The 27,846-nt window shown below is 36.0% G+C and overlaps 1 protein-coding gene across 1 annotated transcript; it reads right to left on the bottom strand.

The window, feature by feature from the left end:
- Positions 1-13,446: 13,446 nt before the first annotated feature.
- On the bottom strand, positions 13,447-20,929 carry LOC149803632 (uncharacterized). Its single transcript, XM_089951428.1, has 2 exons — positions 20,771-20,929; positions 13,447-13,895 (listed from the first exon to the last, which is right to left on the bottom strand). Exons 1-2 carry the CDS (start codon positions 20,833-20,835, stop codon positions 13,592-13,594), a joined length of 369 nt encoding a protein of 122 aa, XP_089807554.1. The 5' UTR covers positions 20,836-20,929; the 3' UTR covers positions 13,447-13,591.
- Between the last annotated feature and the right edge of the window lie 6,917 nt (positions 20,930-27,846).

The following is a 27,846-nucleotide window of genomic DNA, read 5'->3' as shown; positions in this document are numbered from 1 at the left end:
CTTTTCTCTTTCGGACATAAAATTATCTTTGTTAAAACATGAAATTAAAATTATTTTGGTTAAGTACCTGGTAGGAAATGACAATTTGTTAAAAAAATATGTAGTATTAATTAGTAGTCTTTTCCTAGCTCTGAAATGAAATTTAAAAATTGAAATTGAAAACCAGGCAGAAATAGGAATAAGAAATCTTCAGCTTCAAAAAGAAGAAAAAGAAATGAAAATGCAAATGCAGAAAGAAAAAAGAGAGATGCAGATGAAATTGCAAATGCAAAAAGAAGAAAGAGAAGTGGAATTGCAATTGAAATGAAAAGAATTAGAACTGGCAAGCAAAATGCATTCCACTCACGAAAATTCAGTTTTTTATGTTACAAAAAATATTAGATTTGTAGACTTTTAGAGATAAAGATGCTCATCAATATTTTTCATATTTTTTAAAATGTAGCCGAGAATTTCAAATGACCAATGAGCATTGGTGCTTGTTATTACAGAGCGTACTTACTGGCAAAGCTCGTGAAGTTTATACTTCACTTAAGAAGAAGCAAGCGCTGTTTATGATTTGGTCAAATATTGTATCTTGAAAGGTTATGAGTTGGTACCTGAGGTATATCGATAGAGGTTTCGGAATTGCAAGAAAGAAAATAGCCAAACCTATGTCGAGTTTTCGAGGGAAAAGGAACAACTATTAGACAGGTGATGTGCATCTGCAACGATTGATATGAGTTAAGACAAACTTAGACAACTCATATTTGTCGAAGAGTTCAAGACCTGCGTAGATAGTGAAGTCACGACTTACCTTGATGAACAGCATGTAGACACTTTGCAAAACGCTGTTCGTACATTTGATGACCATTCCTTGACTCAAAAAATTTCATTTGTCAGCGAGTACTTACAAATATCATTCTGGTTCAACTTATAAGAATCAAATGTCTGATAAGACTGACTAGAAATACTTATCTCTTCCATCATGCACTTATTGCAAGAAACTATGGCACGGTATTTATGTTGCTTTATGTTACAAAAATAAGCAACAGGATAAAGACAGAGCTGTTCCAAATGCTACTGTTCTCAGAAGCCAGATCATGGTCATATATTGGAAACAATAAATTTTGGGTTAAACAAACACCAGTCTAGTTTTATTATGGAAAATTATGAACCATTCATGTCGAAAGGTTCTATATAACTTACTGATGATTCGTCCAATCATATTCCGATTAAAATACTAAGGGATACAGGAGCTTCTCAGAGTCTTTAATTATTATGCACTTTGCCTATGTCTAAGCGGTCTTCTTCATTTGAACGTGTTCTTGTTTAGGGAGTAGAGTGCGGTTTGATTCAAATTTCACTTATTAATCTTAATTTAACATCAGCTTTAGTTTCTGGACCAGTAGCTATCGGTGCTATGAATTCTTTGCCCATTGAGAGTGTTCATTTATTGCCAGGAAATGACTTAGCTGAATATAAGGTTGTGGTCAATCTACTTGTAACTGACAAGCCTTGTTTAGATCAAAAGGTCGATCATATTGAAAATGAAATCCCTGATTTATACCCTGCTTGTGAGGTTACTAGAGGTATTGCAAAAAAGCTCTTAAGAATGAAGTTGATCAAGATATTCTTCCTTTGGCTGAGGCAAAATCCTCAAACATCTTTCAACAATTGAAAGAAAATATTAGCAGCATGTCCCGTGTGTAAAAGTAAGTTTAAATCAGCTTATGAACATTTTGCACACTGTCCTTAAATATGAGGACATTTGTCGTACAGAATGCATTTTCGCATACGGGGTCGTGGTGACCTTAACATTTAGATGCCAAAAATAAATAGATCTTTGTCTCCCTATCGTATTCTACCTATAGTGATGTATATATATATATATATATATATATATATATATATATATATATATATATATATATATATATATATATATATATATATATATATATATATATGTATTATGTGCTTCACATTTATCCATGATTGAAGCTAACGTGAAGGTCTCTTTTATCTTGGATTTGAGTGGGCCTCACAAATCTCAATCGGACAATCAGAACTAATCGAGTGTCAATCCTTGTTGTGTACAGTGTTATGGACAGAAACAAATTAATACCAGTAAGTGTATGATTTTTTTTAATTGAAACAAAAATTCAGGTTGCAAAAAATTGTTTTAAGAAACGTCAACAAAACGTTTTAAATAATTCATAAAAGAGACCGCTCTGGTGGCCTATGTGGTTAGAGCGTCCGCCGTGAATACGGGAGGATATGGGTTAGAACCCCGGCCGAGTAATAAAATAGACTCATAAAAATGGCACTAGCAGTTGCCTCGCTAGGCTTTCAGTATTAAGAGGTTAGTGTTAAGACTGGTCGGACTGGTGTCAGGTTAATGTGACTGGATGAGTCATGATGCTACATGTCTGCGACATGATGCCCCAGTGCTATGCATCACTATAACCTGCCACATTGCAGACATAGTAGATATATGACTGAATAATTGTTAAATCTACATCAAAAATCCACATCACACATTCACACATTCAGAAAAGTTTTAAAAAATATATTTGTTCATCATTTTGGGTTTATAAGTAGCTTTTTAAAATAATCAGCATTACCGCTACGATATCTGCAGTATGACAGTTTATTGTTAAGCATCATACCGCAGACATGTAGCATGATGTCCCACCCACTCACGTTATCCTGACACCAGGCCGACCAGTCCTAGCACTAACCTCTTAATGCTGAGCGCCTAGCGAGGCAGCTGCTAGTACCGTTTTTATAAGTACTTGGTATGACTCGGCCGGGGTTCGAACCCACGACCTCCCGCATCCGATGCGGGCGCTCTAACCACTAGGCCACCGGACAGGTCCACAATTAAAATGGCATAGCAAATTAATGTATATAATGTATATAGAACTAGTTATTATTACTAAAGGATAGATAGCGGACTCTGCTCTCGCAATTAAGCCTCTGCAATGTGAGCAATTAGTCAATATCTTGAACTAAATGTTGGATACGTGACCACATTCGGCTGATCAACAAATAACTGCATAGCTCCACAACGCTGCTCAAATGTTAATATACCAAAATCATAGGTTAAAAAAATTCACGTCTTATTTAAACAAATAGCTCAAACAAAATTCCCTATTTAGCTTAATTACTCTGTTACTAACTAACACTTCATTGGCATAAAGCATCACACAGGTCTAGTAATAATCCATTCTTAGCGTACATACTTTATACCCATATCATTTAAGACAAATCAATTCCAAAACTTATCTAAGATCCATTCCAACGATAAATTATGTATGAAATTAAGACTTTGTTGAGGCTACGACATCGTAACTAAGAACAACTAAAGTTCGTTTTGCACAGCATCGCGAATTATATCCACGTCTGTAGCTCAGTGTAGCATCATTAAACGTAGCTAAAAGTAACTAGTTCGTTTCGCACAAGTATTTCAACACCATTCGAATCGACATAGAGCGTAATGTATCTCATTAAATACATACGAAGCCAGGGTGGTCTGTTTACATCAACAACTTTCGATGCCGCCATGATTTCTTTGCAGAATAACAAATGGACACTTCCAGAACTCAGAACGAACATGGCGGATTACATTTGCACAGACCAGTCTTTTTCAACATGTACCCAATGTGATGGTGATGCGCTACGTGTCAATATGAATTATGCTGAAATCAGTCATGCACGAAACGAATTTGGTAATTTTAGTTGCAGATTGAGACGATGACGTACAGATTCAAGGAGAAGAGACGCGGATATAATTCTCCAGTCTGTATGGAACGAACTATACTGACATCATTCCTTCTGAAAAGCTATAGATCCGATATTGCAATGAACCCATACCCAAATGTTCACTTCACTGACTCATGGCATAATGTTTTTGTACCCATAACCCATAACTCTATACACATTAGTCTAACGCCTTATCAATAAAATAGGAATAAACATTTGTGACAACACGAAATAACTTTATATGTACAATAAATGTACACAAGTTGTACACGTTCAAACGAGACACCACACCGCAGCATCCGTCTTGTCCTTGATAATTTGTAGTTCGATGGTGTCCCCAATCGCCCTTTCTATTATCAGAATTTTAACGAAATTTTCCTCTTCTGGAAATTTTTTAAAAAGTCTTATATGATAAAATCTGAAATAAAAAGTAAGGTAAATATTTTATTTTGTAATATTACTTTCAAGGGTTTTTCGGCCCGTAGTAAAATTGGCTACTTTCACCTAATCGAGTCCTGTAGAAAGACATTATGATGTGTAATGCTGAAAGGTTGATTCGCCATATTAGTATTCATGTGAAGTTCGCCAGAGAGTTATGCGTAGATAAGTTTGTGCCATTGAATGGAAATGTGTAGATTTTTCAATCTTTTTGCAATTCTGAGGCGAGAAAAAGACACACGAGACGAGAGTCGAATTGAGTGGTGACGGGGGCTCGCTTGTACTCATTGTGTACAGATACGGTTTTTCGTGTTGTCACAAACTATCTTCGTATTTTATTGATAAAACGGCCGACTCATGTGCTCTGTACGAGCACGTGCCACCACATTTCTGCATCGTCCTGAGATTTCATATGTTCTTACCTTGCGAATAAAGATAATCATTACTATGCCCCTTTAAATCCGAGGCAGTCATTATTTATATAGAGATGGACAATTAGAAACAAATCGTGTGCTAATTAGCACTTGTTTTGTAAAAATCAGCTTTTAACATTTCTCAGCTTATCTCTTTTGCCAAACTGTGGCTACAGGAACGTATCGATTAAGTCGCGTCAAAATGTAGAACGCTGATTACGTCACTGTGGTTCAACTAAAGTAACTTCGATCACGATTTAGTTTAACATTACTAAATATAGTCATTAATCGATCTCACTGAATTATTGTATTCAGAAAATAAAACAAGCTGTGATTGGTGCATTGTGTAAGAGTTACAGTTATGTTAATTCCTAAATAGATCATATTTTGCATTTTACTTTTTTTTAATGTGATCCACATCACTGCAATTGCATCTGTTGTGCCTGGATAACTCTTAGCCCTGTTTAGTTCCAGCAGAGTTATCTCTCTTAAATGAAATGGAGTACCTGGTTCTGTCCTTAGCAAATTGACAATCTATCATTGTTCCCTATGACAGTGTATGACGCGCATGCTAAAGTAGGATAGCATATTTATTTCACAAAGCGTTGGCATCGAGGTCTATGCAAAAGCAATTGGTACTAAAATACCAGAACAGTGACGTAATCAAGATGGCTTCTACAACATGCTCGTGCAGCACTTGCAGAGCCTATTTTTTCACCCGAGCAACGGGGTAAGGAGCATCAATTACTGTCATTTTATCTTTGAAGATTTCTATGATGGCAGATTTGTGCCAACCATTTGCCACTTATCCCCTTAAAAACGACGATATATTCATTCAAATATGTTAACATAACTATAAATAATTCGTCTTAAGACGAGAACTAAATGAGTCTTTGTATAATCTAAGTCGACATATCCACTTATTTATGTCGACTTGATAAGTGCATAATTTGACCAATGACCACGACCATGACAATGCCCACTTATGCCATCTCTGGTTGCATATTTTTGCCACTTATCCACTTAGAAAAGCCAACTTAATAATTTGTGTCTGAGGTGCGAACAGCACGCTTGGTAACGCCGCCACGGTGTTAGTTTCGAGGATCTAGTGGTATCACAATAAGCGTTTAGCTGACATAGATCAAAACTTTGTATCCCCATAATTTTACGACTTTCACCCCGATCGTCACGCAGGAGTGTATGCGCTATGGGGCAATACAAACTAGTTCTAACGCAATCGTGAAATATGTTTGCGTAGCAAAAGTCGGCTAGCATAAAACTATGCAACTGTTATGAACATGTTGGAAACACAATAATTAACTTGTCGAACCTTATGCTACATTTAATTGAATGGTTCCAGTCCAATATACCTATCTGACTTCACCCATGTGTAGACTCCATCTAGAAACTTACGCTCCTCTTCCGAAACGCGTATTCTCATTCTAAAACGCTTTTTCATGATACTACTGGGGTGCGGCTCGCCCTTCAAACACAATAATACAATTTCGTCATTGTATATACGGTGTCGTTGTTGTCGCCGTTTATATTTGTAAAAACATACGCTTTGCAAACACACTGGATACTATTCGTTCACGTTCATGGTTCTTACGCAGTAAAAATCTGCTAGCGTGTTGATTTTACCCACTGGCCATGTATACGATTTTGCACAGCAATATTTGCTGGCTAACAATTACTCGACTTTTAATGTATGTAAATCAGTTACCTGTTTTGGGTCACTGAAGCCTCGGCTTCATACCTGTTCGATGAGACGTCGATGGTCTTCCTTTCCCGCCAACATGGCAATGCTAATTATTTTATCGACAATAGCCATCGAGTTGTTTATTATTTGTACTAAAACTACTGTGTGCTGCCGGGGTCCCCGAGTTGCCGAGTGGTCTAAAGCACTCACCGTTACGGATTACTGCCGTCTCACCTCTGTCTGCGTGGGTTCGAGTCTCTGGTTCGGCCAATGTTATTACGTGAGAAAGCTTGTCATTAGCTTCTCGTGGATCGGTGGTTATTTCTGGGGTTTTCCCGGCTTCTTACTCCACCCCATTTATACTGCCTGCCATGTATAGCCTATATTGTGCCGAAAAATGGCGTTAAACCCTATAAAAACAACAAATTTGTGCTCCCGCGAGAGCATTTGAATAGACACGCATTCCATAATATAATCAAATTGAAATTATTTTACCAGCATTAATGCCAACCGCACTGGATATATTAATAAACCTCAGACAACAAATCCTATTGGTGCACCTGTAATAATAGTTTCAATTCCAGAAACACCAAGCCCATAGTGGCCGCGGTCGCGTGTCCATTAATAGCATCTACAATGTTACACATATGCTTGTATTTCACGAGGCGTATGGTTTTCTTGATGGCGTCATCTTGCAGGTATTGTTTCGCTTCGACTGTTTTCTCAGCTCGGTAACATTGAGGTCTTTTATAGTTCTTCCGTTAATAATGTTATCGCTAAGCATAATTGATTGACAGGTTGGCTTTGATCAGGTGACGCATGCACATGCACTTCTAACCAATTGCCCATTTTTACTTGTACAACAGTCATACATCATACAGTCATAGAAAATATGTACTTGGAGAATATTTAAGTCTCCGGCAACTATGCGTTCTGGGACACCACATTCACTTAAAATCATATTGCTTACATCCAAGGCTTTCATGGCTGAAACGACTCTACTCGTCTTCGCCAAAGAACAGCATCAAGGACAAGTGCATCCGAAATCTTTCACTTCTTGGTTGAGTGAATGTAGTTTTAACATAGTCAACAGTGAATGGTGGTCGAATATCAATTTATTAACAGTCTGTCCACTGAGTCCTAGCTACAGTCTGAAATGCCTTGAACAAATGTCTTGTTGCGCTGATACCTTGTTGGGTAGTTATTTGCCATGATAGCTGCTGAACGTTGCCTTCATAAACGTCTGCGGTAAGTGGGTAAAATGACTGTGGCAATATGCCCATAGAATTCATAAACGACAACGAATGTGTTTCTACAGCCACAGAAGGGATTATCACGAACAACAACAATGCTAATTTCAACAATACAAACTTGCCATCAAAACCTCCATGACGCCAAATTGCAGTACTGTCGGTGGGAGTTCGTTACAATGTAAATGTGTCTTGCTCCGAAAGTTACATGAAAACAACAATGAACTTTTGTGACGTTGTCCTCTGTGATGTGCGAATCCAAGCGCGTTTCTGACGTTTCCAATCGAATACGGGTTTCTACGGGGGTTTTGTGGTCACGAATTGAAGCGAGGGCTTGCAACACATTCTTTGCTTGACTTGCAACAGTGGTCTTGATAGAGTCCATGGCATGCGGGGTCAAATTGTTTGATGTGACTTCGATGAAATCTCCCAGTGTCTTACCACAGTGTACACGAAAAACTGGCCAATGGGTGCCAACGACTCCTACTGATAATATGCTTTGTATAGTTATCATTGCCAAATAATGTTCCCCATGCAAAGGAGGTTTGAAAGCCTTTAACGTACTTAAAACGAAGGACAATCTTAGAAACAGAGCCAGTGGTGAAAGGAAGTCGAACAGGTTGTCATTCTAGTCGGTCAGCATAAAGAGCAGATGTGGGGATTTTCGTACGGCTTGATTACAGGCAAGACTGGTGCAAATGCCAAGAGCCAGCATGGACTCTGATCAAGATTAACTCTACAGAGCACGCAGGGAGAACTAACCTCATCACTGGTTATCGAGACTATGTAAGACTGGCCATCCCAACAGCTGGTACTGGTTTGAGTTTGCTATGCCAACGCGATAGGAGGCTCAGCTGACTTCTACTTGCTGCCGAAAGGGGTGGCTCGTTGGCAACGATGCTAATTATTGTGCCGTCCCCTTTCAGGATTGCAATCTGCCTCTGGATTTCCTGTTTAATGGCTTCTACTTCGTAGGCATCTGCTAGCACTTGTACAGTATTTGGGTGGCCATTATGTCGGAGGAAAACGCCAGAAGACCAGAAACAGATATTGGTTTAACTGTAATAGACTCGGAGAGCCACCAACAAAATCTCAATATCGCACCCCACGTTGTCCGAAAGATGCAGCAAACGTCTTCTATATTCCAGGCTATGAGAAATGTTACTTCATCAATGTGTGTGCAGTTGTATGCTGCCATTATTCCGCTAAAGTCAAAATGATACATTTATCTCACTAATGATTTTTCTGTCTCTAATATCAGGACACAATTTGTTGAAATTCTGATTTGGCGCGCTCGATTGTTATTAGATATCCTGGCCTGCGAGCAGTGTGTGTGTGTGTGTGTGCCCAAGTCCGCGAGTAAACGGCACCCATCACCTTGCCTGCACGCACGAGTGCACAGAACACCGATTTAGTAGCATCATTTTTTGGTGATGTGTGCTTAGTCATCATGGAATATGGACTTGTGTGTACAGGCAAGACGATGGGTGCCGTTTACCCGTTGACCTGGGTTCGAATCTCCGTAGAGTACGAATTATAGATTCTCCATCCCGTATAACAGTAATATTTGTATTAAATATTAATGTGGCTAGGTTTTATAAAGCATTCTCCTTTAGAATCAAGTGATAGTACTTTGTTGTATATTTGTAATTTAATACTATCATACAGGTTAGAGTTTTTTAAATCGTGCTCTACGGAGGTTTTAGCGGGTAAATAATAATTCTGCCTAGTATTATCATGCATTCTCCTCTAGAATCCAGAGACAGCGCTATCCGTTTTGTTTGGTGTATATTTGAAATTCTCTCTCTGGGTGAAAGTCGTAAAATTATGGGGTATACAAAGTTTTGATCTATGAATGAATCTCTCTCTCTCTCTCTCTCTCTCTCTCACACACACACACACTACCAACAACAACACCAAATGCAGATCTAAACACTTTTTGTCATCTCAGTTCTGTAGATTACTCCTGAAATCATTACAGTGTTGCAACTTGTCTGAGCTGTCAAGGGTACATTGTGTGTGCATCTGTCCCCTTATAATGATCTAGATATATAGCAACTTGTTAAATTTAGGGGTACATTGGCAAACCGGGGGTGGAAAAAAATGCCCCCTGTGTTCACTCAAGTTGCAACACTATATCGGGGTGGCCATGATCATCTAATATATATTGAAAAGTTCCATCTTTAGATTGACGATACCACTTAATAAAATCCTTCATTAAAAGAACATGTGCCTTATATCGGGCTGCCTAGATTGTTCCAAAATCAATAATACAAACATTAATATCAGTAAAGAACTTAGCCCGACAGGGATGAGTCCGGATTTTTTTTCTTTTTCTTAAAAGGTACGAGTTGTCAGACAGTTGTTCGCTCTGCATAAATGACAAAAATTCTTGTACACATACAATTAAACATTATTTTAAAAATTCAACCCGACCCGACCCTATATCCCGCAGAAGCTCTTCTCCTCCGTAGCCTTGTATAAAAATACATTATAATGGCACTTGCATGGGAAGTAACTGCACTTGGTCGTTTAGACGATAGCGTGTGTATTATCTCCCTTTTCCTAGATGCAAGAAACAAACGTCAAATCAATAATAGTTTTTTTCCACGTTGTTTCCATTTCTCTGGTAATTTTAAAATGATCGATTTCTGATTGGTATGTAACAAACATGACGTTCATAATATCTCTGTCATTGGCTTCTACGGCACATTCAAGACATTATTGGCTATATCCTGCCAAGGCAATCAAAGCAAACTTGCTTTCGTAAGGACACATAGTTTCCCACCCGGACTGTCCTGGGCAGGTATCGAATTTACGACTTAAAGATTACAAGTCAAATGTTCTATCAGCTGATAACATATTAGATGATTCTGTGATTATGCATTACTGAACGAAAGATTTAACGTGAATTTGGCGTATCAGAGCATGTATAGCAGTGTTTTCTAAGACTCATGCTTAATACTGATAGAAAAGTCAATCCTTATTGTAAAAACGTCTGCGGTTCCTAATCACATAGCATATGGATATAGCATTAAATCTGTACCGTGTATAATTCATTCGTTCTAAAGATATTTAATTTATAATCAAAACGCCATCCGAATGCCAACGGCGGTAATTGAATGAATTGTGTTTTTCCCATTTGCAATTATGTTCTGGTCAACGTAGATATCGACACTTCAAGCAAACTGGAGAAATCAAAAGAAGTGTTGAACTGAGTTTAAACTCTTTTATAAAATCATGCATCTTTGAGAATGATTTGTACGAATCTGGATCGCGTCGGTTGCCTAAATGATTAGAGCGTCCATCTCGGAGGCGGGAGGTCACGGGTTCGAACCTCGGCCGAGTCTTACCAAAGACTTAAAGAAATTTACTAGCAGCCGCCTCGCTTGACGCTCAGCATAAAGAGGGTAGTGCTAGGACTTGTCGGCCTGATGTCAGGATAATGTGACTGGATAGTACATCATTCTACATGTATGTGGCCTTTTTTATGCACCAGTGCTAGACATCACTAAAATCTGCCACACTGCAGACATCGCAGCGATATGACTCACATTGTTAAAGCTACGTTAACAAAAACAAAGACACACACTTAAGAATCAGTTATTGAAAGTTATGTTTACGACTTTGGCTAAAAACGACATTACATTAAACTATTAAGTAAACTCTACCAGGTGCGAAGTTTATATGTTCATGGGCAAGTTTTTTCTGGACAAGAACACAAAATATAATCAAAAACACCAGCGGTAGCTATTACTTAACTAAATTTGTGTTTTTCCACCTGCAGTAGTAATCTTCTCAGTGACGATATCGATAATTCAAACAGATTATTTGAGAAAGGGTTGTTGGAGCCGTAAAACTGCTGCCTAATAAACAACATAAAAATTTATTAATAAATAGAGATAAACAGTTTTAGAACCATTTCTATTATGCACACTTATTAGAAATATAGAAAATAAATAAATAGAAATTAGAAAGAAAAGAAGAAGAAAATAAAGAAAAAAACGAAAAAATATTAATACAATAAAACAAATTAGATAAATATATAAAATATATGTACTATTATAATTTGCACAGATATAGGCTATTAGAACTCAATTTATATAATAAAAAATATGGTGTGCACAACGCTTGCTATGAAGTATTTTATAAATAATTAATTATATTTTATCGAAAATTGATCTACAGCTTCAATTTCGTTTTTATAGAATTAGTAAACTTATTTTTATGTTATTAGATTATACTTTTACCAATTAAAATTTTTTGCAAAGTAGAATAATCTTATCTAATTGTACACAAGGGACATAATTCAGAAGAAAGAATATTAAAAACTTTTTCACTTAATGTCATATAGCGTTTCTGAATTTAGACCTTTTGGATATACCGTATTAAGACGGTGAATCCAATAGGTTTCCTTTAGTAGACGTTCCATTTCAGGATCAGTTTTAACAATAGGTTGGAAGGAGAAATCTTGCAATGTATGGGAATTTTTGTTAAAATGTGCGGCAACATGAGATGAAAATGATTGATCGATATAATTTTTTATATCTGATCTGCGTTGGTTCATACGTTTAGATATTTGTTGACTGGTTTGTCCAACATATTGGATGCCACATTTTTTGCATGTTATCAAATAAATAACATTTGATGTTGCACAATTAATATCACAACGCATATTAAAAGTTTCTTTCGTATTATTACTATTGAAAGAAGCATTTTCATTAATAAATGAACAGTGTGAACATCTAGGTCTATTACATTTAGTTGATGATCCTATTTTATATGATGGTTTTTTCTAATTTAGAATTAGTTAGGAAATCTTTAAGATTTTTAGTCCTTTTATAAGCAAGTGTGGGTTTGCTTTCGTGTAGCGATTTAACACTTGCTTTACATGATAAGTTTAATAAATCCCAATATTTATTGATAATCTTACCTATATTAGGCAAACTTGGATTATATTCAATAACAAAAGGAACGATATCTTCATTTCTACTTTTGATTTTATATTGTAAAGATTCAAGCTGTGTAAGAGAAGACACTTTTTGGAAAGTATAAACAACACATACACGTAGAATGTATGACCAGTTTCGCACTACTGCATCATCAGAATGAATGGAAAATGAATTTAATAAAATTGCTAACGTCATTAAATTTATTCTGTTTCTAAGTGATCAATAATATAAACAATATGACATAAACAAGATGACGTCATAGCTTACATTTTTAACCTAATTTTCCTATTCTGTAACGAGTAATTGACATGGAGATATTCATATATAGCACAGATTGGTGATATTTTAATACATAAAAATATATTAAACTGGATCATACAAATACATATATCTCTATTGATAACTATCACTAAAATTGATATATAAAGCCCTCGCCTTTACCTATCACTGCCATCTCATCTCTCCGCGTGGTTAAAATCTAGGACTCGGCCAATGTGACATATATATATATATATATATATATATATATATATATATATATATATATATATATATATATATATGTGTGTGTGTGTGTGTGTGTGTGTGTGAGTGTGTGTGTGTGTGTGTGTGTCCGACAGATTGAAGATGGGATAAAGATTGATCGATTGATCAAGGGACCAATACATACATTTTCCTGAAACATCGGAGAACGTCCCTAATCAATGTAAAAACTTTATAAGAAAGATGTTTAGCATGAGTATGACGCCAACATAGTTATTAAACGACTACAATTGCAAGTAATATACTGCTGTTGTTATTATTATTATTATTATAGAATTATGGGGAGTATTGTTCAATAAAAAATACCATTTTCATTTTCTTACATCACCTTGTCTATGTGATGCTATGGACCTTGCAATATACTGATTTCTAATGCAAGCCTCGACACAATAAAAAAGAGAAATCGGTATAATCTACTTCTTTAATTATGCAAATATCTTCATGGTTTTAATTTAACCTGACACTGCACGTCTGCAAACAAAATAATTTTTTCCAATTTGTATTTTGTTGTAAGCTTCGTAGTATTTATTGGTGTTTGTTGCCGAACAAGGATCATGATGGATCAGGTTGTCTTCTGCACAGTGCATCGCCAGAGGCTTTCTTAGCATTTTGGTATTCAGCGGTATTTTTGAATTTAGCAGCTTTCCATGCTGCTTTATCCTGCACGTCATCTAGTGTCTTGTACTTGTAGCGACTACCGTATTTTTGGTACACAACAGAGCTTACAGTATTAGGGTACAGAGGGGAAGCTACGCGATTAACCACTGAGTATGCAACAGCAAGTTGTCCCTGGGCTGGCTCGCCTCTCGCATCGCCAAATACAATTCGAGCCACAATTTCGATGTTTGCATCCGTGCTGAAAAAAACATAAAAATCAACATTCAGAAGGCTGCAATACCATTAATGCACTTTCACATCACTGCCATTCTGAATAATACAAACATATTGTATAAGCAAATATCCCAGTGTATTGCAGTAATTAACTATCGCAGCTTATCAACAAAATCCCAACACAGGCCAATACCCAACCAATACTTTCGCTGGCAAAGGTTTGAGACATTGTGTGATTTACAGTGGCACTGGCAGCTTGTCGAACATTTAGGCCTAATGTTCATCAACATTCGACTGCCACTGTATGTCATATACAAATTCTCGTCGTCATGGCTGAACAGTTTAAAAATAGTTTTGATGAAATTTTCAGTATGCACTAAAACTGAACACTAATTCATATAAGTGTCAACATAAAATACTCTTATTTTATATAATGTGCTATGATAACGAATTGGCGTGGTTATCTGTGCTCCTTCGACAGGTTAATTAGGGTTATTGTTGTTGTTAAGTTTAATTATAGTGGCGTGCGCACAATTGTGCATGTGCCACTTTTTCTGACTGCACCGCAACCTGCTAGTTGTTCCTGGGGAAGGGAATGGTGCCACCTCCCCCAGGCTTTTATGAATTCAAGGAACCCTGATAGTTTGGTCTCAATCTGTGGGTCCATAAAGGTCCCTTACAGTTGAATGGTTGGCTGTCATTAGTGGGAAGGAGAGCTCGGGAACGGTCCTGTTTGCTTTACATAGCTGGTTTCTTGTTGCATTTGCCTGGTGTTTCTTGCGATTTTTTTTTCGATTTTTTTTCTTCTTCAAAATGTTCTATAAGGGTGGGGGGTGGATGTTCTATGCTGTTTATAGAAGTTCTTAGTAGAAATCATGTATGAAGAGAGATTTTCAAGGTTATTATGGTATTACTAGTCGAGGTGTTTAGGGTGTGCTTCCTACGTTATGTTATTTATAAGTTTTTAGATATTGCCTCTTTAAGTTATTTATTAATTAATGTTTTTAGAGATTGAATGTTATTTATACTTTATTTAGCAAGAGACCGGAGTCCTAGCCAATTACACGGTTCCTTAAGGACATCTAGGACATCCGATTTTGTGGTTTCCTTAGTTTTTTATAGGTGCTTTGTAAGTGAATTATTTAGTAATACTTTTATAAAATTGAATGCTATGTTAATGGTTTTTATGTGGTGGCTTCTAAATTTATTTAGCTAGTTACTGAGTCTATGAATTGATTTATATTTTTATATGCTGATTGTTTTTTTTTATTGGAGTCCATAAGTAACTCTGGGTTTGTGTGTGGTGATCCAATCTCTTTTTGATTTTTCATAAATATTTTCCGAGCGGGTTGATATTTTGGGCATATATTGAATACGTGGTGTAGATCTTTGGTGGTGTGGCAGTTAAAGCAGTTAATGGTTGCTGGTTTGGGTACTATAAACCTTCCAAAACTGCTTGCTAGTTTAGTTTTTCCAGTTATTATCCTGTTTATGGTTTTCTGTTCTAAATAGTTACCCTTAGGTAGCTGTATTTTCCTATCTACGTTTTTTGGGGTTTCATGGTGCTTTTTACCTTTTGTGGAGGAGTTCCAAAAATCTTGCCATGTTTGATAGAGTTTTGATCTCCTAGTTTGGTTTTTGCAACTTTGTCTGCTGTTTCGTTGCCAGAGATTCCAATGTGCGACGGTATCCACATGAGCTCGACTAATTGATGTGCTGTGGTGATATCGTCGATTAATTGGCATGCTCTGTCCCGGAATTGTTCCCTAGAGTGTGTATTGCGTTTTTGGATCGATTTGATAACGCTTAGGGAATCGCTTACAATGACTGCTTAGGTATTTGGTTGTCTTTGATCCATTGTAGTGATTCAAGTATAGCCCAGAATTCAGTGGAGTAAATGGAGCAATAGTCAGGTAATCTGGATCCCGTTTGTATTTTGAATTCAGGGATGACTAATGCTGCTGTAGTTCTTGGTGGGTTGTTTGTTTTTGATCCATCGGTATATATTTTAACATAGTCCAGGTATTTTTGGTTGATTTCGTTTACGAGTACAGGTTTTAGTAAGTTTTCTTGTCCTTCTTTATTGCCTAATTTGGTAGCTTCAGTGTTAATCCTTGGTGGTTTTTGTAACTACGGTGATTTGTTCTGGTCTGTATTGTTTGTTACCTGTTATTTTAGTAGAGGTATCTTTTCTCTTAGTTCAAGGATTACTTTGACACTTGGTGTGGTGGGTATGATTTTGGGTTTGAAGACAACTTTACACTTGTTTACAGCTATTTTGTTGGGATGGATGTCTGCGTGGGTATCTAATCGAATGGAGTATCGGAGGAGCAGTTCTTGCCTACATAATTTTATGGGTAGTTCTCCTGTTAGTGTTTGTAGTTCTTCTAATGATGTTGAGGGGAGTGTTCCTGTGCATAATAGTAAGGCTTTTCTCTGGATAGTGTCAAGTTTTTGTAGTACAGGTTGCTTAGCCGAGTTATATGCTTGGCAACCGTAATCCAGTTTTGATCTAATTAGGCTTTTATATATCGTGAGGAGGGTTTCCTGGTTGGATCCCCAGTCAGTCCCTGTGATGTTCCTGAGTAAATTGAGATCTTTGTTACAATTCTGGGTGAGTTGTTCAATGTGCTGTTTCCATGTGAGGTGGTTGTCAAAGAACATTCCTAGGAGTTTTACTACTGTTACGTATTTGATTAACTGATTTTATATAGAGAAGTTTGGATAGACTAGGTTGTTATTTCGTTTGGGGGTGAATATGATTGCCACAGTTTTTTCATGAGATATTTTGAAACCCCATTTGTCCGCCCATCTTCCTATATTGTCTAGGCTCTGCTGGATTTCTTTAACTACTGTGTTATTGGCAGGATTTCCATTCCTCCATATGCCACTATCATCTGCAAATTGTGACAAGTTTATTTTTGCGGAGGCTGCATTGAGGTCAAGGTCGTTTACCATTAGGTTAAATAGTAACGGACTTATTACACTGCCTTGCGGTGTTCCATTTTCAAGTGAAAATTTTTCCGAATGGGTGTTGCCTATTCTTGTGGTAATTTTCCGGCCTGTGAGGAAATCGCCAATCCAGTTGAATAAGCGTCCAGTTATTCCAAATTGGTTTAATTTGGCCATTAGTCCACTGATCCATACTAGGTCGAACGCTTTTTCTAGGTCTAAAAAAAACCGCTATGAGGTTGCGATCATTTTTCCTATGTGCGTTAAAAGCGTGTTTGAATGTCTGTTTCCAATCTGAGAAGTTGGTCAGTGGTGGACTGTTTGTTCCGAAAGCCACATTGATTTATGGAGAGTAGGTTATTGGTTTCTAGGTGGTGTTTTAACCTATTTGCGATTATTGTCTCCATTATTTTGCAAATATTGTTTGTAAGGGAGATGGGTCGGTACGAATTTATGTTGTTGGGATCTTTACCTAGCTTGGGGATTGGTATTACTATGGCCTTTTTCCATTTGGTGGGTAGTTGGCCTTTATCCCATATCCTGTTAAAGAGTTTGATTATGGTTATTGTTATATTGATAGGTAGATTTTTGTAGATAATGTAACCTAACTGATCCTTACCAGGGGATGTCTCGTTTTTGGATCGTAGGGCTATCTTCCATTCATGTACTGTGATGTCGCTATTTAGGTGGGATTCTTTTGTTCCTTGGTCTTGAAACATTTGAAGTTGGGTTCCCTCCATTAGTTTTTTGTGTTCTTGAAAGTTTCTGGTGTAATTATTGTTGCTACTCATGTTCGAAAAATGCTTCGCTAGGAGGTCTGCCTTATCTTTATTTGTTATGACATTTTTAATTTTTGGGGCTGAGGTAGTTGCTTTCCCTTTTTTGGCTTTTATCTTGTCCCATATTTGTTTTGAGTTTGATTTTAGACTCAGTTTAGAGCAAAAGGTTTTCCATAGATTAATTTTAGCAGTTTTTATAGTTTGTTTTAGTGCTTTTTCTTTATCTTTATATTGCTGGAAGTAGATAGAATTTTTGGTGCGTTTATATTTATTTAAGGCCCTTTTCTGTCTTTATGTGCTATAGTGCACTGTTTAGTCCACCATGGTACAGGGTTTTTATTTTGGATATTAGTTGTCTTTGGGATGCATCGGTTAGCTGCTTCTATAATTGTGTATGTTATCATAATACATGTCAATACTTGGGCTTTCTAAGTTTTCTGGATTTACTCTAGCTAGTAATAATTGGAATTGGTCCCAGTCTGCCTGTTGGTATCTCCATTTAGGTGGGGTTTCGTTTGGAATGTGTTGAGTTTTTGTTTGAATATTGATTGTGATGGTTAATTAGGGGGTAAACCGAAACGTTGATGATTGTGCAGAGTGGGATACAAAACGTTATTTGTGAAAACCTTGTGCAAGCGATCGCAAAGATTTGGATTGGTGCTTCCTAGATGTGCTTAATAGCCTTTGAAATTATGCCCATCGCAAAGGTTAATGAAGTGGATAATTTCTTTAACATATCACCTGAATAATAGTTTATCCTGAATAATAATAATAATAATAATAATAATAATAATAATAATAAAATTATTATTATTATTATTATTATTTAATATGATGATCGAGTTTTGTTTTACTGAGGCGAAGCACTAGGGCTGGTTAATCGGATCCCAAATCTTTATCGATTATCTGTTGAGATATATCAAGAAATAATCGAATTTCTATCATTTAATAATCGAATATTAATCGTTTCCGACGAGTTACATAAAAATATTACAAGAGCAGAAAAGTATTTGCATTGATAATGCACACTCCAACCAACGATGCTCTAGATAAGCCTTCAATGGCATTCCAGGAACTTGATGACATTCCAGGAATTTCGATGACTTTCCAGGAAATCCTTCAATGACATTCCAGAAAACTGGCTTCATAAAAACTCATAGCAATAGCTATTTAAAAAAATATTAATTTTCAATCGCACGTCATATTATTACACTGCAAGGGAGATAAATACGCCTAGATGCACATTATTTTCATCTAAGGTAGACTCGAACATAATTTTCAGCCTCACAAAAGCTTCATTCATATTTTTTTCTTCCTGAAATGGACTCAAACAGTGCACTTTGTTGTAATACGTTTGAACGTATATTAGACAATGTGTATATAGCTGAGGTCTGCAGCATGTCAACGCAGGGTGAATGGCACGCTCTGCTTCCGCTGGTCCATTACTGTTGTCACTTCATGTCAGGATCCGTGGATGAGACTGAGCAATTCTAGTTCTTATTTCAACGCGAGAGGATGGTTTTCATGGCCGTAAAATGTCTTAAAAAACATCTTTTGCGTACGTTTTGTAATCATAATGATTAACAGATTACTCAGGTAATGGTATCAGTACCGTATAAGTCACATTACTTGGGATTAAATTAATCATGTTTTGCTATTAAGTTTGCATTAATTGGAGACAAATACTTTTTATATTACCTAAACTTAAAATGACCTTATCGACAATTCTAAAGTTGTATACGGCTGAGTACACAGCCATAATCTTGATTCAATTAAAACAATAACTCTTCCATGCTATGTATATTATATACCAAACGGATTCGATTGGAGATGTCTACAATGACACGTCATAACATAGAAAGATTGATAATACTTGACGTGTTGTTGTCTTCCTGGTTGAAACTTAGAACAGTGTTATTAATCATATTTTACTTCGAACTTTCATGAGAGACCACCTGTCTTTAGACCATGATCCTATGTATAGTATGCATATTTGGATCATTGCCAAGCATCTCATGCATTTGATTACAATATAGTATCGTATCAGCTAAAACATTTCATGTGTTTTGACTCTTTTTCAACCGTTCGTATTCTCTCTTTTCTTCATTCACCTTATCCATTTTTTTCATTGCTATGAGCGTCTACGAGACGGGATTGTCACAAGCTTCAGGTGGAATTACTTTTCTGCAGACGGCGAAACATCATTAAACCTGCCCCTTTACAACCTGGAATCCTCTGCAGATTGGTCAATATTTTATTACCAATAAAACCGTTCTTATGATAATCGAAATCTGTAAACGTGCTACTTTTACTGAACTACCAAATGCTTATGTTCTAACAGTGACAAATATAGGCAAACTTTCCTGTATTTTATTTTCATCCATAGTTCATATGTATTAGGACCTTTTTGGCCCATTAAACGTTGCTGTATTGCGTCTAAGGGAGTAGGAATGACTGAAGAGCCCCGAGTAATTCGTATTTAAGAGTATTTTTGTCGACATCAAACTCTATGAGCAATTCACAGTTGATTTCCAGATGTGTTAACACACACACACGCACACACGATCACACACACTTTGACACAAGCAATATTCAAGTTCATTTCACTGCGCAAATGGATGAGGTCGAACTGCACTTTCAAACGGACAGCTACCTTTACACATTAACTTAGAAAACTAGCGAACGCAATGCTAGTGTTTATAAGTGTTTTAAATATTAACGGTTGAAATATCAAAAATCAATGTCCGGACTGGTATTAAATTGATTTTAAGAAAAAACAATCAGATCCACGAATCAACGTTTTTCAAAGATAAACAGCATGTAAGATAAAGAAGAAAATATTGAATCTTGGGAAGGTATGACTACTTAGAACTTGTTGCTTGATATCGGCAATATATCTTATAAAACTGTGCTTCTATCCCCGACAGAACAAAAGTTTTTAATTCGCTATATTACTGAACAGATTGTGACGCCACCAGGTGGTACACAGTAAAACGTAATTGTATATGTTTATAGACAGATAGGAGATTTAACATTAACATTTGATAGCGTGTTCGCCAGGGCAAAACCCATGCATATAGACATCTTTTGTTCAGTGAGTATATAAGAACTATATCATAACTTTGTTTTTACTGTACTGCTAACAACTTTGAAGGAAGGTATGCCTTACCATAAAGTTTCGGCCTTAGCACCAACGAGGAAAACCAACAGGAAAAATACAGGCACTGGCGACATCTTTGAAAGCAGGATGTGATCCGCTCGCTTCAAAATTTATTGTAATATCTATCTACGAACGTGGCCAATTTATATCTTGGAATGTAGACTTTGACGTCAAACCTTCCCGAGTCAAATGAGTTGCCTTTGTTTCTATTGGTAGACTATCAATACTGAACATTAAACAATCCATACCTACCAGCTCTTTAACCTATCGTAAACTTCATTTTCACTACAGTAAGTATCACCGTCTACAACACGGCTTGTTTTCTATATAAATAAACGATGACTTGGTTTTATGCTTCACAATTTAATTTGAACGTCACACAATAGGTACAGAAAGAAATACATATAAGGTGCCAGAAAGCTGCGTGGTGAATCTTGCTAAAACTAAGACAACTATGTACCGATTAATACACATTGATAGGTACAAATTAAATTTGCTCTGTTGAGACGTTAACAACTTTAAGTACAAATTATTGTCAGTCTAGGACATTGTTTAGATAAGAAACCAAAGAAAGAAGAAAAACACTTTGGAATATCAACGTTTTCATCTGATGAAATATACTACATTGCAAACTGTCAGGGTAAATTTGTCTTGAAAATCAAATGGACACAAAAGTGACCATTAGAAGTTCTTATCATCTGATTGGATTGCAGGTAGTTGTGTTTTCCGAGAGGAAAACTGATGTAGCGCTTGCTATTCGTGATCATGATCTTTTCCTTTTTATAGTATCTTTATTTAAATAATAAATTGACTAAACGTTCTTTAAAGTGAGTTTTCAGTTACACAAGAAGAACTCTTCGAAAGAAGGCCTCACAATAGGGTGGTTCTTAGTTAAGTATCACCAAAGAAATTACTAGATATGTACCAGTCAGAGTTTCTGTATCAAAGTTCCTTTTTACCTCCTTCTGAATTCATAATTCTGCATAATTATATATTCTTGGAATCGAAATGGAACAATCGTCTTCCTCTGGAATCAATAATATCTGAACACCAGTTAAATCGCAATCTTTCATCCTGGAAGGAAGGAACATACCAAGGATCGAGAAAAGGAAAGATAGGGTAAGAAAAACATGGACAAAGAACACACAAATAAATCATAAAATATATAGCAAAATATTCCACTTCCACAGAGAAAACATAAAGATGGCATAATACTAGCATTACAACTGCACCTTATTATAGGCAGGTATCAAGACAAACATTAGATATTCAATCCATATCACGGAAAACTATATATATATATATATATATATATATATATATATATATATATATATATATATATATATATATATATATATATATATATATATATATGTGTGTGTGTGTGTGTGTGTGTGTGTGTGTGTGTGTGTGTGTTACTGATAATAAAATTATTAGTAAATATGTTTACTTTTTCCGGTTTTTTTCCCATTGAAGAAGTCAGGCTGGTGGTATCTTAGGAGAATTAAATTGAATCCCAATGGATGGGTTAAATCATGTGTGTTCTTTTACGATGCTGGAAATTAGCAATTAGTCACGTTGGAGTAGTTTTGATATACGTGTATTTTCGTTTGTATATGATTGCCTCAGACTGGGCTGGATTTTTTTGTTCTTATTTCTTGTATTCTTGTTGTAACATCAAGTCTGCAGGCGTATATTATGTTGTATTCAGAAATTATTTTAGAGGAAAAACATTTGTTTCTATTATTCATTGGAAATAGAAAGTTCTCATTGGACTATAATATAATTTTGGAACTATGGTAATTTAATTATTCAAAGTAGTCCTGGACAAAGCTATTTTAACATGTCAGGACTGTTGGCGGACAATTACATTTCCGGATCTCAAATTTATATGGAACGTTTCATTCTTGTGGACTTTGATAGAAGATTTTCAGGCTTATTTTCCATTCAATTCATAATACTATGCGTTCTTGTTAAGGTTTCATTTTAAAACATTGATAATTAAATAGTTTAAGTTTCACGAATCGTGTTGGTTTTGCTTCTTTCAGTTACTTTTATGTCCACACAGTCGCAATCAAGATTGGGGACGTATCTGGGATGCGAAGTTTAGAACTATTTCAAAGATATTACAATTATTTGGAAATATAAATTGATTTTATTTCCGACATTTTTATTCCTGGTCTTTTGATTTAAATAGTGAAACCAAGAAGTTTTCACATTGTTAGCTAGGGTGGAGAGTTTTCTTTCTAATCCGACCCGAGGAGGGTTTGAGTGATTAAGGAAAGATGAATTGCTAGAGATTATCGCCTACTTTTCTCTTTCGGAAATAAAATTATCTTTGTTAAAACATCAAATTAAAATTATTTTGGTTAAGTACCTGGTAGGAAATGATAATTTGTTAAAAAAATCTGTAGTATTAATTAGTAGTCTTTTCCTAGCTCTGAAATGAAATTTAAAAATTGAAATTGAAAACCAGGCAGAAATAGGAATAAGAAATCTTCAGCTTCAAAAAGAAGAAAAAGAAATGAAAATGCAAATGCAGAAAGAAAAGAGAGAGATGCAGATGAAATTGCAAATGCAAAAAGAAGAAAGAGAAGTGGAATTGTAATTGAAATGAAAAGAATTAGAACTGGCAAGCAAAATGCATTCCACTCACGAAAATTCAGTTTTTTATGTTACAAAAAATATTAGATTTGTAGACTTTTAGAGAAAAAGATGTTCATCAATATTTTTCATATTTTTAAAAATGTAGCCGAGAATTTCAAATGACCAATGAGCATTGGTGCTTGTTATTACAGAGCGTACTTACTGGCAAAGCTCGTGAAGTTTATACTTCACTTAAGAAGAAGCAAGTGCTGTTTATGATTTGGTCAAATATTGTATCTTGAAAGGTTATGAGTTGGTATCTGAGGTTTATCGATAGAGGTTTCGGAATTGCAAGAAAGAAAATAGCCAAACCTATGTCGAGTTTTCGAGGGAAAAGGAACAACTATTAGACAGGTGATGTGCATCTGCAACGATTGATATGAGTTCAGACAAACTTAGACAACTCATATTTGTCGAAGAGTTCAAGACCTGCGTAGATAGTGAAGTCACGACTTACCTTGATGAACAGCATGTAGACACTTTGCAAAACGCTGTTCGTACATTTGATGACCATTCCTTGACTCAAAAAATTTCATTTGTCAGCGAGTACTTACAAATATCATTCTGGTTCAACTTATAAGAATCAAATGTCTGATAAGCCTGACTAGAAATACTTATCTCTTCCATCATGCACTTATTGCAAGAAACTATGGCACGGTATTTATGTTGCTTTAAGTTACAAAAATAAGCAACAGAATAAAGACAGAGCTGTTCCAAATGCTACTGTTCTCAGAAGCCAGATCATGGTCATATATTGGAAACAATACATTTTGGGTTAAACAAACACCAGTCTAGTTTTATTATGGAAAATTATGAACCATTCATGTCGAAAGGTTCTATATAACTTACTGATGATTCGTCCAATCATATTCCGATTAAAATACTAAGGGATACAGAAGCTTCTCAGAGTCTTTAATTATTATGCACTTTACCTTTGTCTAAACTGTCTTCTTCATTTGAACGTGTTCTTGTTTAGGGAGTAGAGTGCGGTTTGATTCAAATTTCACTTATTAATCTTAATTTAACATCAGCTTTAGTTTCTGGACCAGTAGCTATCGGTGCTATGAATTCTTTGCCCATTGAGAGTGTTCATTTATTGCCAGGAAATGACTTAGCTGAATATAAGGTTGTGGTCAATCTACTTGTAACTGACAAGCCTTGTTTAGATCAAAAGGTCGATCATATTGAAAATGAAATCCCTGATTTATACCCTGCTTGTGAGGTTACTAGAGGTATTGCAAAAAAGCTCTTAAGAATGAAGTTGATCAAGACATTCTTCCTTTGGCTGAGGCAAAATCCTCAAACATCTTTCAACAATTGAAAGAAAATATTAGCAGCATGTCCCGTGTGTAAAAGTAAGTTTAAATCAGCTTATGAACATTTTGCACACTGTCCTTAAATATGAGGACATTTGTCGTACAGAATGCATTTTCGCATACGGGGTCGTGGTGACCTTAACATTTAGATGCCAAAAATAAATAGATCTTTGTCTCCCTATCGTATTCTACCTATAGTGATGTATATATATATATATATATATATATATATATATATATATATATATATATATATATATATATATATATATATATATATATATATATATTATGTGCTTCACATTTATCCATGATTGAAGCTAACGTGAAGGTCTCTTTCATCTTGGATTTGAGTGGGCCTCACAAATCTCAATCGGACAATCAGAACTAATCGAGTGTCAATCCTTGTTGTGTACAGTGTTATGGACAGAAATAAATTAATACCAGTAACTGTATGATTTTTTTTAATTAAAAAACAAATTCAGGTTGCAAAAAAATTGTTTTAAGAAACGTCAACAAAACGTTTTAAATAATTCAGAAAAGAGACCGCTCTGGTGGCCTATGTGGTTAGAGCGTCCGCCGTGAATACGGGAGGATGCGGGTTAGAACCCCGGCCGAGTAATAAAAAAGACTCATAAAAATGGCACTAGCAGCTGCCTCGCTAGGCTTTCAGTATTAAGAGGTTAGTGTTAAGACTGGTCGGACTGGTGTCAGGATAATGTGACTGGGTGAGTCATGATGCTACATGTCTGCGACATGATGCCCCAGTGCTAGGCATCACTATAACCTGCCACATTGCAGACAAAGTAGATATATGACTGAATAATTGTTAAATCTACGTCAAAAATCCACATCACACATTCACACATTCAGAAAAGTTTTTAAAAATATATTTGTTCATCATTTTGGGTTTATAAGGTAGCTTTTTAAAATAATCAGCATTACCGCTACGATATCTGCAGTATGACAGTTTATTGTTAAGAATCATACCGCAGACATGTAGCATGATGTCCCACCCACTCACGTTATCCTGACACCAGGCCGACCAGTTCTAGCACTAACCTCTTAATGCTGAGCGCCTAGCGAGGCAGCTGCTAGTACCGTTTTTATAAGTACTTGGTATGACTCGGCCGGGGTTCGAACCCACGACCTCCCGCATCCGATGCGGGCGCTCTAACCACTAGGCCACCGGACAGGGCCACAATTAAAATGGCATAGCAAATTAATGTATATAATGTATATAGAACTAGTTATTATTACTAAAGGATAGATAGCGGACTCTGCTCTCGCTTAATAGCAATTAAGCCTCTGCAATGTGAGCGATTAGTCAATATCTTGAACTAAATGTTGGATACGTGACCACAGACGGATGATCAATAAATAACTGCATAGCTCCACAACGCTGCTCAAATGTTAATATACCAAAATCATAGGTTAAAAAATTCACGTCTTATTTAAACAAATAGCTCAAACAAAATTCCCTATTTAGCTTAATTACTCTGTTACTAACTAACACTTCATTGGCATAAAGCATCACACAGGTCTAGTAATAATCCATTCTTAGCGTACATACTTTATACCCATATCATTTAAGACAAATCAATTCCAAAACTTATCTAAGATCTATTCCAACCTTAAATTATGTATGAAATTAAGACTTTGTTGAGGCTACTACATCTTAACTAAGAACAACTAAAGTTCGTTTTGCACAGCATCGCGAATTATATCCACGTCTGTAGCTCAGTGTAGCATCATTAAATGTAGCTAAAAGTAACTAGTTCGTTTCGCACAATTATTTCAACACCATTCGAATCGACATAGAGAGTAATGTATCTCATTAAATACATACGAAGCTAGGGTGGTCTGTTTACATCAACAGCTTTCGATGCCGCCATGATTTCTTTGCAGAATAACAAATGGACACTTCCAGAACTCAGGACGAACATGGCGGATTACATTTGCACAGACCAGTCTTTTTCAACATGTATCCAATGTGATGGTGATGCGCTGCGTGTCAATATGAATTATGCTGAAATCATTCATGCACAAAACGAATTTTGCAATTTTAGTTCCAGATTAAGACGATGACCTAAAACATTCAGGGAGAAGAGACGCGGATATAATTATCGCGTCTGTAGTGAACGAACTATACTGACATCACTCCTTCTGGAAAAATAGATCCAACATTACAATGAACCCCTACCCCAAAATGGTCACTCCACTGACTTATGGCATAATGATTTTGTACCCATAACCCATAACTCTGTACACATTAGTCTGACATTTTATCAATAAAAAAGAATACAAATTTGTGACAGCACCAAATAACCTTATATCTACAATAAATATACACAAGTTGTAAAAGTTCAAAAGACGCACCAAATCCGAAGCATCCGTCTTGTCCTTGACAATTTGTAGTTCGATGATGTCCCCAACCGCCCTTTCTATTATCGGAATTTTAACGAAATTGTCCTCTTCTGGTTTAACTAGAGTAAGTTCGATCACGATTTAGTTTAAGATTACTAACTGTACTCATTAATCGAACTCAACTGAATTATTGTATTCAGAAAATAAAACAAGCTGTGATTGGTACGTTGTGTAAGAGTTACAGTTTCTGTCAGGCTCACAAAACTTGAGTCTCTTAGCAACATCTAAGATTATCTTAATTCCTATCTAGATCATATTTTGTGCCTGGATAACATTTACCAGTTTAGTTCCAGCAGAGTTATCTCTCTTAAATGGAATGGAGCACATGGTTCTGTCCTTAGCAAATTGACAATATATCATTGTTCTCTATGACAGTGTATTACACGCATGCTAAAGTAGGATAGCATATTTATTTCACAAAGCGTTAGCATCGAGGTCTAAGCAAAAGCAATTGCAATCAAAATACCAGCACAGTGGCGTAATAAAGATGGTTTTTACAGCGTTCTCTTGCAGCGCTTGCAGATCCTATTTTTTCACACGTACACCGGGGTAAGGAGCATCAATTATTGTCATTATATCTTTGAAGATTTCTATGTTGACAGATTTCTGCCAACCATTTGCCACTTGTCCACTTAAAAAGGATGATAGATTCATTCAAATATGTTAACATAAATATAAATAAGTCGTCTTAAG

Source organism: Sinohyriopsis cumingii, chromosome 3 (genome assembly GCF_028554795.1).
Source record: "Sinohyriopsis cumingii isolate HCF-2022 chromosome 3, ASM2855479v2, whole genome shotgun sequence".
NCBI classification, from domain to species: Eukaryota; Metazoa; Mollusca; class Bivalvia; order Unionida; family Unionidae; genus Sinohyriopsis; species Sinohyriopsis cumingii.
This window is presented reverse-complemented; position numbering and strand designations above follow the sequence as displayed.

Bases quoted from the DNA above. Each gene is read 5' to 3' on its own strand.
- LOC149803632 (XM_089951428.1), bottom strand. From the start codon at position 20,835: ATGTCGCCAGTGCCTGTATTTTTCCTGTTGGTTTTCCTCGTTGGTGCT. The intron at 13,896-20,770 runs GTAAGGCATACC...TGTTTTTTTCAG, and splicing joins GCTAAGGCCGAAACTTTATG to CACGGATGCAAACATCGAAA.